Below are 14,868 nucleotides of genomic sequence, written 5' to 3' on the forward strand. Positions count from 1 at the left end.
GATGATTCTAAGTCTTTATTAATTTGCCCTAATGAAGGGGGTGTCCTTTATCAATTAACAAAATTTACCAAATTACTCAGGGGGAAATATGTTGCTTAAATATCAAGGAGACTGCAGGACTTGATAATTTTTTAAAAATCTGTAATTGTTACAAGATTATCTTCAATCACCACTGTGACAAGAGCTTTTGTGCTCAGTCTGTGCATTCTCCCCCAAATACATGTAAAAATGTTTCCTGAGTGCCTTTAATCAAAAAGATTAACGTTTTTATTAGCAAGGTTCTTTTAGTATAGATGTGTACAAGTTCTTAGCTTGTAGTTATCTAGTCACTAAGTCATGTCTGACTCTTTGCAACCCCAGGTACTGTAGCCTGCCAGGCTCCTCTGTCCATGGAATTTTCCAAGCAAGAATACTGGAGTGGGTTTCCATTTCCTCCTCCAGGGGATCCTCCCAACTCAGGGATCGAACTCACGTCTCTTGCATTGGCAGGCCGATTCTTTACCACTGAGCCACCAGGGAAGCCCATGAGCTTGTAGTACCTCCAAGATAATTCAAAAGGTTTTTATTTGAAACCATAATCATTAAAGATATTTTTAAGGTCTCCAGGATAAATATCTAATTTTAGGAAAGGAGGTTATTTTAAGTTTTCTGTGTGTAGATATATTTTTGTCCTAACCTCCTGTTCTGGTAGTTTTATGTATCATTCAATTAAAAAAGGAAATATTTTTAACCTTTCCTCCCATTGAGATATCTTTTATGCTGGAGATAGAATAGCTCTGAATCTGGGTTTGTGGGTTTCTGTATTTGTTTTTTTTTTTTTTGGTTTGTTTTGGAAGGTCACAGTGAACAACTACTTGGTTTGTCAAAAATAAATTGTAAAAGAGTCTTGATCTTCATACCAGGATTGGGACTCTGGCCCAATTCTGTGACCCTGAGCTTCCTGCTTCTATCTGGCTATTGTGTCACTGATGAGTCCAAGCACAGAATGAGGAAGCATCGCTCCTCATGTGGGTACTTACTTGGAAACTTGCAGAAAAAGACAAATGCTGTGAATCTTTCATGAGATTTTTCTTCAATTATATTTTTTCCCCCAAAAGGAACATTTTTATTTTCTGCAGCCCATATCAAGAAAGCTAGTTGTACCCACTTCAGAAACAAGTTATTGCCATATTACCAACTTGGAGTATCCTTTTATTTTTTATTTTTTTTAAAGTGAGTATACAATTTATTTAACATTCAGACCTCATTAAGACATGTGCAATAAGGCACATGTTAAACTAAGGGTTTAACTCTACCTAGGATGATTGCTTGCTAGGGCTTAGCAACAGGGTCTAGTTCACACTTAATGATGATTAAATATTTTACTGAATGACTATAATACCAAGCAAGATGTATTCAAAAGCTTTCATAAAAAATCAGTTTTAAAGGCCTTCCTATTCAGGCTAATGACAAACACTATAGGCAGACATGTTAGTTTAACATAATTGACTGATATTATATACCACTTATATCTTTTAGTCCACAAGTATATTATGAAATGATAAAGGACATCTAATAAAACCATTTCTACAGAGCCAAGAAATAAATTTCCAAAAAGAGAGATTTTACAGACCCCATCTTTTATGTCCAATGCCAGCAGGCTAACTCTAAAGAGGATAAAGCCAATGGCTTTCCTGTCAAGAATTCATGATTCCCTGGTGGTCAAGTGGCTAAGACTGTTCTTCTAATGCAGAAGATATGGGTTCCATCCCTGGCTGGGGAACTAAGGTCTCACCTGCTGCATGACTTGACTGAAAAAAACAAAAAAACAAAACCCCTGGAATATCCTCTTTAGTGGTTACTGCTTGAGAAGGTCCCAAGAGCATTATACACCCTCACATACAGATTCCTTTCACTGTGTCCCGTTTTCATTAGGTATAAGAGCTGATATAGGCGACTGGTGGCTTGATAATCTTGCACCCTGAGTGGTTTGTCTTCCTAATGCCTCGTTAGAGAGGACTGTCTGTATTAATTTGCAAGAGAGAAAATATAATTGGTTTTACTAAAGATGTATTTCTGATGTTTATATATACTCATTCAACTTGATGCTTATTCTTAAACATACCTACTGAATCTCAGAAGCCATTTTTTTTTCCAATTCCACAAACCATTTACCCTTAGAGACTTTGAACTTGAAGAAATATTGCCACTTAAATTAATTCATCTTACCTACTAGTCTAGTTCTAACAGGGAAACCCTAAGTGGTCATATCTGTATTTAAAGATGATTATATTGGTCATGAACTTTTCCAACTACATGATTAACAGGCTATTAATTCCAACATAAAATGATAATATATGACATACTTAGGATTTTGGTACAGAAGAGCCTGGCGGACTACAGTCTGTGGGGTCACCAGAGAGTCAGACACTACTTAACTACTAAACAACATAGGATTTTAGTAGAATCTAGTAACTTAAAAACATATATATATATATATATATATATGTCACACATTCAACTTTTCTTTTTGTCCTGGTTAGTAATAGTGAATAACAGAATATCATTAAGTCATCTGACAATAATAATACACACCGTGATGGTTGAATAATATCCATTGTTGCATCTCTACATCTTGCCAGGCTTCATAAACCTTTGCCTTACTGAAAACATTAGATTCTAACAAACTGAAGCTCTTTTCAAAAGGACTGAATGAATAGAGTTAGGCAACATAATCATCCTTCAGGCAATCATAAAAGGCAGTAAGAAAGCAGATCACAGTTTGAACAATACTGTCACAATTCGCATGATGATGGTGTGTCCAGAAGTGTGCAGGTCATTTCTGCATTTCCTTGAGTTGGAAGCTGCCTACTTGCTCTGTACCCTGCCCTGAGTAGCTGAAATGATAAGACACTTGTATGATTACCATTGGCAATTTTATGTAGCATTTGATGCCAGAACCTGATGTTTTTCATCAATCCCAACTAGAAACATTACTTGCTTTTGATTTGGGCAGAAGTGGAATTCTCCAGAGCCCTCTAATTTAAAAATATTGACCACAACTTTGATCCCTCGGCTTTGATTTTTCCTGGTTTGGCCATTTCGATCTTCCTTTCTGAAGAGGAGCCCACTGACTCTTTGCTATATATTCTTCTCCACTGAGCCCAGTGGGGGCAGGGACTTCTTGCTAATTATTCTGTCACAGCGCATCTCCTGCTCTTTGCCCGAGAAAGAAAAACTACTTATTTGGACAGTCTTCTTTTCGCGTTTCTCACTCTCTGTGTGGATAAAGCCGGGGCTTTCATCACCTCCTTGCAATACTTCCTTCTTTAAACACATTTTTTGGTTTGAAGGCAGGCTGTGGAGCTGACTCCCAGCCTCCTGACTGTACATCGTAATGTCCTATCAACTTTTCTTTTTTGCAGAGATCACCACTGGCATGCCAGCCTCAACTGAGACAGCGTATGTGTCTTCAGGTAAGGAAAATAAGCTTGTCGAGTTTTACTAACCAGAACGACAGGCATCACAGCTGGCTCTTCCTTCTACTAATCAGAACCCCTTCTGCATCCACATTTCAGCTGCTCCTGTTTTCTGTGCCAACATTTTTTCTCCAGTTCATTCTGCCTTTTTTGGATTTTCCTTAAAGGAGTACAGTTCTTGCTGTGTGTCTGAACTTGGACCTGAGAGGCATGCATGAGAAAAAGAAAACTAGATGCAACTTCAGGAGTACTACACCAGGAAAGGAGATATTTGGGTTGTAACTTCAGCTTTTATATCTTTCTAGGTGTTTCGCTTAGTGGGCTCTGCCCTCCTTCATCCATCACAGTTCATTCCTGTATAATGTATCACTGTCTGACCTCTGACCTTTGGGCTCTTAATGCTCAGTTGTGGGTCACTAAACTTGGGCAGAAGCACTGTTATAGGCCTGACTTTTTAAAAATGCTGTTGCTTTTTTCTTTTTGGTTTGTTTGGTTTTGTTTCTCACTTGCCTATAATATTTGCTGATAGCAGTTGTGATCTGAGCATATATTAGCTACTTAAAGCCCAACTCTACTAACCCATGTATAACCCTAATGCATTGATTTTTCCACTAGCCGTGAATGTCATTCATCTGTTGTGAATTTATGTTTTTACTTTTTCTTATCCTTTGTGATTCTGTAGTTAACAAAACCTTTATAATATTTACAAATAAATATTTAATCTCAGAGGCCATGTGATTTAACAGCCATTTCCTATCTTACCTTCCCCAGTTTAGCCTCTTCTCTTCAAAGCCATTGTTCAAAATCATAAAAGCTAACTTTCTATATGTCTTAGCCACTTTGACCATATTTAGGGCAAATGCTTGTGTGGTAAGGTGATATGATCCTGGAGTATAAGAGGATCTCACTTTTCTAAGTAGCAGAAAAAGAATGAGAGAGAGAGAAGGAATATGGAAAGATGGAGATAAGAAAAAATTTGTAGAGTTTCTGAATTTCCTCACCTTTCACTCTGGCATTTCTTTAATGTACGGACTTCATTTTCCGATCCCAATTGGTGCTGTTACAAATCTGAGCTTTTAGATTTATGGGCTGCTTGCCTTGGGAATTTGAAATGACTGTAACTATTATTTTCAGATATGTGACTTGAATCTTTATAGCTTTATGGCTGCTGAATTTCAATCCTTCTTTGATACTGAGTTGTTCTTAGTTCTTACTCATAAAAACCTTTAGGTCTCATGATTTTTTTTTTTTGCATGAGGTATGTTTTACTCTCTGCTTTACCTAAATACTGGTTTTCCTTCCTTTAGCCTTACCATCTAAGAGAATCAAGCTGCTGTGCAACCCCAATGATTGTATTTATGTATTTATTTAGTATGTTTTGTTCGATCCTAATGTAATCGCTTTAGAGGACCTTGCATGGACTGTATTCAGCATCGTGTTTGGCCAGAATGTTTATGCAGAGCAATTTGCCTGAAAATATTTTCATCCTTCTTTTTTTTTCTCTAAGCATGAAAGTTGCCTTTCATTCTCTCTGAATGTGGAGAGTGTTCTCTTTGGTTTCATGTTTCTTAAAATCAAGACCAACCTAAGAAAAGGAATTGTCTGTCTTACCTGGAGTGTGGATCTGTTCCGAGAAGTGATTCTAGGAAATTTGAAGAGCAGCTGGTGTGAGGAGGGGTATCTTTGCAGAGGGACCAGCCCCTTTTGCAACTTTCAAAAGTCTTTGTGTCCAGACTGTAGAAACATTCCTCTGTGGAATATTCAAATATTCTTTGAATATTGCATATACCTTCCTTTGACTTTGAGATGCTTTCAGCTTTTCTGTTGCACCATTTTCTAGACCTCGTTCTAGATGATACCCAAGGCTGGCAAAATTTCTAATTTAAAAATCCAAGTGGCATGACTCAATAAAGCTTCATTCCACTTTTATTTTTTATAGAGTCTCCCATTAGAATATCAGTATCAACAGAAGGAACAAATACTTCTTCATGTAAGTATATTTAAATATTCTGTTCACTAGGGTTTAACCCAAGACAGTATCTGCTTCTGAAGAACATGTTCGTATCTCTCCTCTACCCTTATTGGGGAATGGGGTGTCAAGTTTGGGAACAGAATGGTGTTTGCTGTTTGCAATAGAAATGAACTCCTGCTCTGCTTGGGATTGACCAGATCCCCTCCCCCTGAGATACATACATACAGTTTTAAGGTAATGTAATGTCTTTGAATGTTGGAATATAACTGCACCCATTCTGAGGCCTAGTTCTGGGTGAGCAACAGAGAACGTTGTCGGTTGTTCTTTGTTTCTTTACTTTTGTTTTTTTAGTGTTTCGTGATGCCTTCAGCAACTGCCTAAGGCGTGATACCCAGCTGTTTGGGACCTTTATTCCAAAGCTTCTCAGTTCTCATATAAAGTCTGTTGTGATAGATTATGGAAACTATATATAGATGCCCTTGATTCAAATTTGATAGCAAGTGACTAATTATGAAAATGTTTGAAAGCAAGTCCCTAGGCAAGATCTCAGATTAGTTTTCAAATGTTTAATGTGAAATGTGCTTTGTGCTTGTGGAGGTCTACAACTGTTAGATTGATTGGTGCTTTGCGCTGTGTCAGGGGAACTTAAGAAGTTAGCAAGGACTAGTAAAAATAGTTTTGATACTTATAAATTGTGAATAGCCTAGAATTAAATTTTGATATGCAACAGGGGAGTTTATCAGGGCTTGAAAATAAAACTTACAACTGTAGTCTTTCTGTCCCTGATTGTAGCTCTTTATTTAAAGCTCTTTCTTAGTTTGATAAGTTCTTCATTACATAGATATTCCTAAGTATTCTATTCTAGCCCAGAGAGTGTGTTTAATGAACAATTTCCTTTCTCTATCAGCCTGGTATAAAATACTTGAAAAGGAGGTATTTACTTGAGGCAATTTCCATAGTTTTGCCAATCGGTCTAAATATCCAATTTGATTTTAAAATCCATTTGGGTTGGTGATACCCAGACTGTCACAATAAGATGTAAATGTATTGTTATTACATGAAGTATGATGTTTTGACTATACTTTAACTAGATAAAGCATCATTTAACTGGATTGATGGCAATAATCTAGTAAGATCAAACAGGAAAGGAAATGCTCAGATTAGATTGACTTCCCCTAAGGATAAGCATTACATTCTCCAAAATGATAATCCTTTCTGGGGAGTTTGGGATATTTGTTATTTAACTCTCATTACAAAAAGATTGGAATAATTATGTAGATTTTAGCTAGCTAGCATTGAGGAATCATATTGAGCCTTGTTTTCTATTTTTGAGTGTTTATTAAGCAAAAGCAAACACTAGGACTTTCTCTCTGCCATTTTGTCTGGGAATCATTTTCCTCCCTGCATGATTCATTGAAAAAAGTTACTGAAACTCTTGTAATAGGAACCCTTCATGCTATCATTAATGGGATGGATGTGATTCGTAAGTATATCTGAGTAGTTTGGGAATGGAAGAAATACTTAGGGAACTGAAATGAATCTCTCAGTTTACGTTTCTGTTCACTGCAACACTGTGGAGAGAGAAGTCATTTTGAAATTTGACTCTGATCTTTAACTCTCAGCAGAATTGGTTCCTGATACGTAGTCAGGGTTTAAAAGTAAGAAAGAAGGCTTTGTGTACCATCGCGTTAAAGCATGTCAGTGGGCCATTTCCGTATGTCACTTCCCGCTCCTGGTGGGGTCTCAGTAAGTACTGCTGAGTTGATTAATGAATACATTTTTGGGGGGCATATTGCATCCATTCCATGAATACATTTTTTAATCTCATGAAATTATGTTCTGTAATTTGGAAACATAAGCCAATAGTGGCAGGGTCCTAGATCCATGCTGGGTGAGAACAATCAGAGCAGCACGTAATACTCAGCTCCTCCAAAGGCCATATTCAGTGGAATTCTGCATTGGGGCAGGGCTCTGATGCAAGCATATCTCAGCTTAGCAAAGGCTGGAGCTGAAACTTGAAGAACCAGCAATTGTAATACCCTGGACTTAAAAATTCAAAATATATAAAAGTGTCAAAGGCCCAGGAAAAGTTCCCACAGGTCAGAAATAATCAGCCCTGAATAGGTTTCCTTTCACGTTGTTTCAGCTAGAAAGGAGACATGTAAAACCCTTGTATGTGACTGGAGATTTTAAGAGATTTATGTTTCATCTGCAAACACTTTATCATTTTTGCCCTCTATTTATTTTTCCTAGCATTTCATAAATATTGGTGAAATAGCAGAGATACGATACTAATCTTTCCCTTTGTAAGGCTCATTTTAACACTTCCTCTGTGAGTTTGGGAATTTGTATTATACATTCACTCTTTCTAGAGTTGTTCATTTATTATTCTTTTAAAGAATAATCTAATAATCTAATAATCTTTTGGTAAAAATTAGCATTGTTTCCCTTCATTTTATGTTATTCTTTTGTAAAGGAGGCATCTGTGACTTGAAACATATGAATACTTTGCTAAATGAGTGTCCTGTTACGCATAAGTGACAGGTTGTAGAAAAGAAGAGCTTCAAATTTGCAAAAGTCAGTAGGACTATCTTGTTCCTCCTTTACACAGCATCAGCAAAAAAGTAAATGGATTGTTTAGGACAAACCTTAACGATTTCTCTCTGAATTGCCAGCTGCTGGTGACCCCATCTTGCAGACGATTTTGTCAAATGCTATAAAAAATATAATTATTATACCAACCACTTTACTGAATTAAGTCCCATCCATTCCAATTTAATATAAAAATGAGGGAAACAAAAATAGAAAGTCTAATGAATAATAACAAGAAAGAAAATAAAGAAAACTTTCTGGAAAACAGTCTTAAATAGTAATATATGTTTCAAGTTATAGGAATAGTAATAGCAAACCTTTATTGAAGGCTCACTGCATGCCAGGCACCGTACAAGGTGATTTACATGGTCCATGGTTCTCATAAAACCTTCTTCCATTTCTCAGATGATGAAACTCATGTATTTTGTCTAAAGTTTCTCAAGCAAGATTCAAACCCAAGCAGTATGCTAGCCTGTTGTAACACATGACATTTTGTTGCCTTTGAAAAGAAAAAAAGAAGACTTTAATATTGAAAGGAATGAGATTCTGTGAATGGGTGGGAAAGTTGTCACTGATACAAAGTGGATGAGAGTATGTGTAGTAGATTACAGTAAATGCATTGCCTTGAACCAGCTGAGCCCATGTAATCTTTATGTTACCCATCAAAGGGTGGTGAAGATGGACTCATGTCCTTAAGTCTAAATACCAGTGCTGTTAATAATTGTGTATTCTTAGGCAAGTGATTCAATGTCCTTAAGTCTCAGTTACTGTGTCTGTATAATCATGTTTATCTTAAACTATACTGAGAAGCCTAATATGAACAAATGAATGTGAATCATTTAGCACTTAGGTGGTCTCCGCTATAGACAGAAGAGACCCATGACCTGCACAATGCACGTGTCTCTGAAGAAAATAGAAATGAAGGGAGTCCTTCCATTTTATTTGAAAAACATAAGAAATTATCCTTATTGTTGGAACAGGAAGGGATTGATGATTTTTCAGTCTAAGTGATGATGCTGGAAGTTACATGCCAAGAAATCACTGTCTTTTTCCAAAATAATATATATTCTCAGCCAAGACTGCACTGGAAAGGAACTTATCCAGGAAGTCCTCTTTAAAATCTCTGAATGAAATGAACAACTCAGTCTTTAATTTGGCACCTAAAAGAGCTAGCTGAAGGAAGAATGCCTTTTGTCTGCAGAATCATTTCTGTTATAATGAGATTTACAGCATGTTCCCTGGGAGATAGCTTGGTGCTCTGGATTGAATAGACTGGACCAGGTCTACTGGTCCATGCGTGAGCTTCAGAGCTACGGTTCTTACTTCCCCCTTCATCTATAACTGACTGACCTACTCTAAATGTAGACAGAACTGCCCAGACCTTTGCTAAATGATTCTCAGCTGGGAAAAAAAAAATGTCATTCCAACTTCAGATCTTTTTTGGTACCAAATATGAGCTCTGTCCTGTGATGCTTGAAGAGCTACTTCTGACTGAATGCAAACTGTGTTTCCAGATTTCTATAAACTTGGTCTTTTCAAGGGTGTGGTAACTCTGTGTCTTGTGGAGAATGACAAACAAATTGCCATGCTCTTTGGCAATAAAAGAAAAACTTTCAATGGAGATTGCCCAACTGGTATTACCTCCACTTTCCTGCTTGCCTGGAGAGTGAGTTACAGATTTTTAGGGCAAAAGAGGGACTTGGAAGAGAGTCGGGGCTTGTATGTCACAGTATTCATATTCGTACCTTCATGCTCACTTCTTTCATTTCTATGTGAACATGTCTTACATTTTCCCTTACAGCTTTCCTTTGTACTCCCTGCAACTGTCATATCATTCCGCAGTCTGCCTTTCTAAAGGCATTCAGTGTCCCTCATTGCATTCCACTACTTGATCAAACATTTCATCAAGCTTATAACTAAATTGTCCTTAACCTTTTGTATTCCGTTGAAATTAATCTGTTACAAAAGTATTCTTTTGACGCATACAAATATATGTGTACTGTGTATATATAAATAACTGATCCTTGTATCATACTGTAAATTTTATAAGGCATATTTTCATATATCGAGTCATTTATTCACATAATAATTCAATAATTCTATGACCTAGATTTCATCCCATTTGTCAGATAAGGAACTTGAGACTCAGAAATTTCTGACATATCCAAATTCAAAAACCACATAAGTGGTAAAACAGAAATTTAAACCTGAATCATCTGATTAAAATCATGTTTTTTTTTTTTTAAATTACGAAGTCTTACAGGATCCCTGCAACTACCTTGAACTTCTTTTTTTTTTATAGTTAAAAGTTTTAAATTTTTATTGAGGTATTTTCAGTTGTACAGCAAAGTGAATCTGTTACACATATACATATATGCACTCTTTTTTTAGATTCTTCTACCATACAGGTTATTACAGAGCATTGTGAAGTATCAAGTGCCATACAGTAGATCCTTATTAGTTACTTACTTTATATATAGTGGTGTGTATGTCATTCCCAGCCTTCCAGTTTATCCCTCCTCACCCCTTACCCCTTGATAACCGTAAGTTTATTTTCTATATCTGTAACTCCCTTTCAGTTTTGTAGATGAGTTCTCTTATACCCTTTTTTACATTCCACATATAAGCAATACCATATGATATTTGTCTTTCTCTGTCTGACTTCACTCAGTATGACAGTCTCTAAGTCTATCCGTGTAGCTTGAACTTCTTAAAAAAAAAGAAAAAAAGAGAGCTTCTTTTAAAAAAGCATCAAAATGGAGTCTAGGTATATAATCACACTTATACCAGTTATCTCAGAGTCAACTTCTTGGTGAAATAATATACTATCTACAATCTCCTACATAATGAAATGGACAGGAAAGCCCTGAGTTACTAGCAATGTAATTCAGAGTTTTAATACTATAAAAGGAGGCAGAAGACAGCCTAGAATCATTCCAATGACTTGCTGTTTGACTTTGTTAGTTTGAGAATTTATCTGTTTCAAAACATTGCTATTTACAGAGGTGGGAATAAGAGCCATTGTGCTAATAGGAATCGGATTTTCAACAAACAGGGAAATCTTCCCCAGTGGTCATTGATGCTGGGGGTAGATGTGTGACCTTATTCTAGGATGATTACTATTTAACCTTGTGCATGTGATGTGAAAGTCCCTCAGTCGTGTCTGGCTCTTTACGACCCCATGGACTATACAGTCCATGGAATTCTCCAGGCCAGAATACTGGAGTGGGCAGCCTTTCCCTTATCCAGGGGATCTTCCAGACCCAGGAATCAAACCGGGGTCTCCTGCATTGCATGCAGATTCTTTTCCAACTGAGCTATCAGGGAAGCCTTGGATAATGTCATAAATCCTAGATATAATTTGCATGATAGCTATATTTGTTAGTATAAAATTATCAGCCCCAAAGCAATTATTTTCCTGTATTTCATTCTTTGGGGGGCTTTTGATATTCCCTTGACCATTAGAAAAGATCCTCCATCTTTTTGTTATATCAGCAGGGAGAGGGAAGGATATCTCTATTTTTCTTGTTTTTAGAGAAGAATTAAAACTATAATTAAGTGTTTTTAATCCTTAGGAGTAGAGCAGTGAGGTGGATTATATATAAAAATTAAAAGAAAATTAAGTGGTGACATGAAGACAAGAGAATGGAGTCAGAGAGGCGCAAAGAAAGCATCAAGGAAAACAGAGCTAGCAGGATTTTGATGTTTGCTTATCAAAGTAAATGACTGACTTGGTGGATTTCTTCAGTCTCCACTTTTTTCAAGTTATCTAGGGATCTTTTAAAAATGGGAAGAGAGGCCTATCTATTATTAAAAGACCTGCATGCTATAGGAAGCTGCACCCCCCACCCCTCAAAAAGGAGGAATAGGTGCAGGAAGGGTTGAAGAACAACGTCATAAAGCAGTAAGAAATATGGATGGTGATTCAATTAGAAGTTTCTCAACTGCAGGTGATAGAAATTCAACGGCAAAGAGCTTAAGTATAAATGGAGTGTACTGGCTCATAAAACTGGCCCTATTTGATCCAGAGGCTCATATGATATGATATGATGGGTTCTCTGTCTTTATGCTTCACTTCTCTGCAAATGTTGACTTTGTTCTTAGTGGGTTTTCTCTGTCTGATATGGGTATAGCTGTTCATATCTTGAAGCCTCTTTCCTCTTGGTTCATAATCTAAGAAGAGAAAATCCACTTCTTAAGCGAACACCAGATTTTAAGGAAGAATCTGATTGGCTCTGCTTGCATCATATACTTACCCCTAAAATAATGACTGTATCCCAAGGAGATTAATGACTCCAGTTGGGTGGGGGCTGGGTCAGATATCCACCACTGTGTGTGTGTTTGGGTTAGTGGAACAGGTGGGCTCAGTCCCTTGGGAACTAACTCCGTGCTGTGGGTTCACTATAGAGAGGAGGGTTCTGTACCTACACAAGGAGAAAGTGGACCAGCCAGGCAAAACCAACATGGTCCTCTAGAGCTGATGAGCAGACAAATTTAGAAGAGTCAGAAAACAGGGCTCACAGAGAATTTTAAAGGAAAGTTAATAATACATGTTATTGAAAATTATTTAATTGGGCAGACAAAATTACCATTGTAAAGAAAATAATGAGTTAAAAAATTGAAGACAACTGAAATATCATTTTTAAAGGACTCTTTATTAGTACCTAAGAGCTGACTATCATCATTCTTAGGAATGCCCTCTTTTAATTTCCAAACGTTTTTAGCCTCTTCTGAAGAAAGCAGAAAAGAGTAGAAAAATGGGTTACAGTTTTCAGATCTGAATGCGTGGGAAGCATTTTCAAATTGGTAAAATGTTTAGACTTTAGAGTTAAAAGCCAGAAAGTACTTCAGGTTTTTTTTAAAAAACCTATGGTTAAGTAGATTTTGAGAAATTACTAGTTTCTTTCACTAGAGTAGTTGCATGTTGATTAGGGTTTTCTTTTTTTATTCCAGTAAGAAAAGGAAAAGAAGCATGCTTAGTCCATTCCATTTAAGATTGCATAGAACAGTCAGCAGGTCTTTTGAAAAATGTGAACTCACACTGATTGAGGCTTTATCAACCTCATAGATGTTAGCACTAAATCCCAGGGGGGAATAATGCCTCTAGTAGTTCATCTGTGAGCATCTCCCAGTGTTCTCTGCCTTATTCTTATTATAATGCCTCTAGCATAACCATTGCTCGGGTACTTACTTCATTTCTTTAATAGAGAGGCTATGTATACATAGGTCAACTGATCATCAAAGAAATGCTGGAATGGCGCTTTCCATTTTATCTCTGTCAGAGGTCAACAAAATCTTAAAACCAATAACATGGGCCAGTGTGGGTTGTAGCCTAAAGCTGTGCCCATCTTCCTTCAAGTCCATAACTGTCTCTTTTTAGGAGATTGGGTATTTAGATTGGGTGAGCTCATCAAAAATGAGCTGTTGTTCTGGTGTTTGCTTGGGTATTCCAGAACTTCTTCTTCAAGCTTTGTAAAACATGACATGAAGAGAGAGAGAAAGAAGGAAGAACAGACTGGCTTTGTTAAATAACGCCAGTTCCAGATAAAAGGAACTTTCATCTGTAATGATAAACTGTTTCATCAGTTTTTCCTCTAAGTTTTAAGTATAGAACAGACTTTTGGACTCTGTGGGAGAGGGAGAGGGTGGGATGATTTGGGAGAATGGCATTGAAACATGTATAATATCATGTAAGAAACGAATCGCCAATCTAGGTTCGATGCAGGATATAGGATGCTTGGGGCTGGTGCACTGGGATGACCCAGAGAGATGGTATGCGGAGGGAGGTGGGAGGGGGTTCAGGATTGGGAACTCATGTACACCCATGGTGGATTCATGTTGATGTATGGCAAAACCAATACAGTATTGTAAAGTAAAATAAAGTAAATAAATAAATAAATAAAAGAAATTTGGGAGCTATGAATATTTCTATTTTAATAGTAAGAATAATAATATATAGATAGGGATAAGCTAAGTGTCAACTAAGGTCAAACAGCAAGTAAGTGGTAAACTTACAATGCAGATTTGATGGGCCTGTTTCTACTATTTGATTCTCAGACCACTGAGGGCTGACCTCCCTTTAATTAAAATAAACAAATAGTCAATAACCCAGTTCCTACTCTGTTCCAGCACAGTGCTAGGAAATGTGATGTGTATTTCTTGGTGGAGGAGTTGGTTGGGAGAGGTGAGTACAGAGTAGTCCTGGGGCTGAAGGAGTTTGCAGTCAAGTAGAAGAGGTTATTCGTGGTTAATTGTGTTCTTTGGATGTGGCAATACATAGTATAACAAACTAGGACATGGGGCACAGACTTTTAAACCGAGTTATTTTTTAAATAACATTACTTCAGATAGAATATGTTTATTCATTCGGTGGTATGTGTTTTAAAATGAAGTATCTTTTGGGTAGTGATTTGCCTTAAATCAAATTATTTTTTAAATAACATTGCTTCAGATAGAATATATTTATTCATTCTGCGGTAAGTATTGTTTAAAATGAAGTATTGTTTGGGTAGTGATTTGTTTGACTGTTGTCTTTTTTTTTTTTTTAAGTAGTCAATTGTTGTTTCTGCCTCATATTTAAAGTTTGGTCATTTTACCAAGAAATCAGAATTCTGGCATTTATCTCATTTAAAAAAGATGATGAGAATCTATCATTTGCCATTAAAAGTAGGAGTCTAAGATTAAGCAGCATCAGAAAGTATGTCATACTATGTAGGATTCTGAAAGAAGTTTGGAGAGTTTCTAAAGAACTTAGAAATTTAACTGGGTATTTTAGAGGAGTTTAACTGCAGTGAGATCACTCTTTGATTATCAGGAACTTTTCCATGATACACGGATGAACTTACA

General features: G+C 36.7%; 1 protein-coding gene across 1 annotated transcript in view; it reads left to right on the forward strand.

The window, feature by feature from the left end:
- Positions 1 to 14,868, forward strand: part of NRG1 (neuregulin 1) — a 1,131,190-nt gene that overhangs the window by 969,280 nt on the left and 147,042 nt on the right. Inside the window, exons 4-5 of the mRNA XM_052661558.1 lie at positions 3,405 to 3,455; positions 5,398 to 5,448. Of these exons, the coding sequence (XP_052517518.1) occupies positions 3,405 to 3,455; positions 5,398 to 5,448 (102 nt within the window). The remainder of the gene's footprint in view (positions 1 to 3,404; positions 3,456 to 5,397; positions 5,449 to 14,868) is intronic.

This window comes from Budorcas taxicolor, chromosome 24, assembly GCF_023091745.1.
Source record: "Budorcas taxicolor isolate Tak-1 chromosome 24, Takin1.1, whole genome shotgun sequence".
Lineage (NCBI taxonomy): Eukaryota > Metazoa > Chordata > Mammalia > Artiodactyla > Bovidae > Budorcas > Budorcas taxicolor.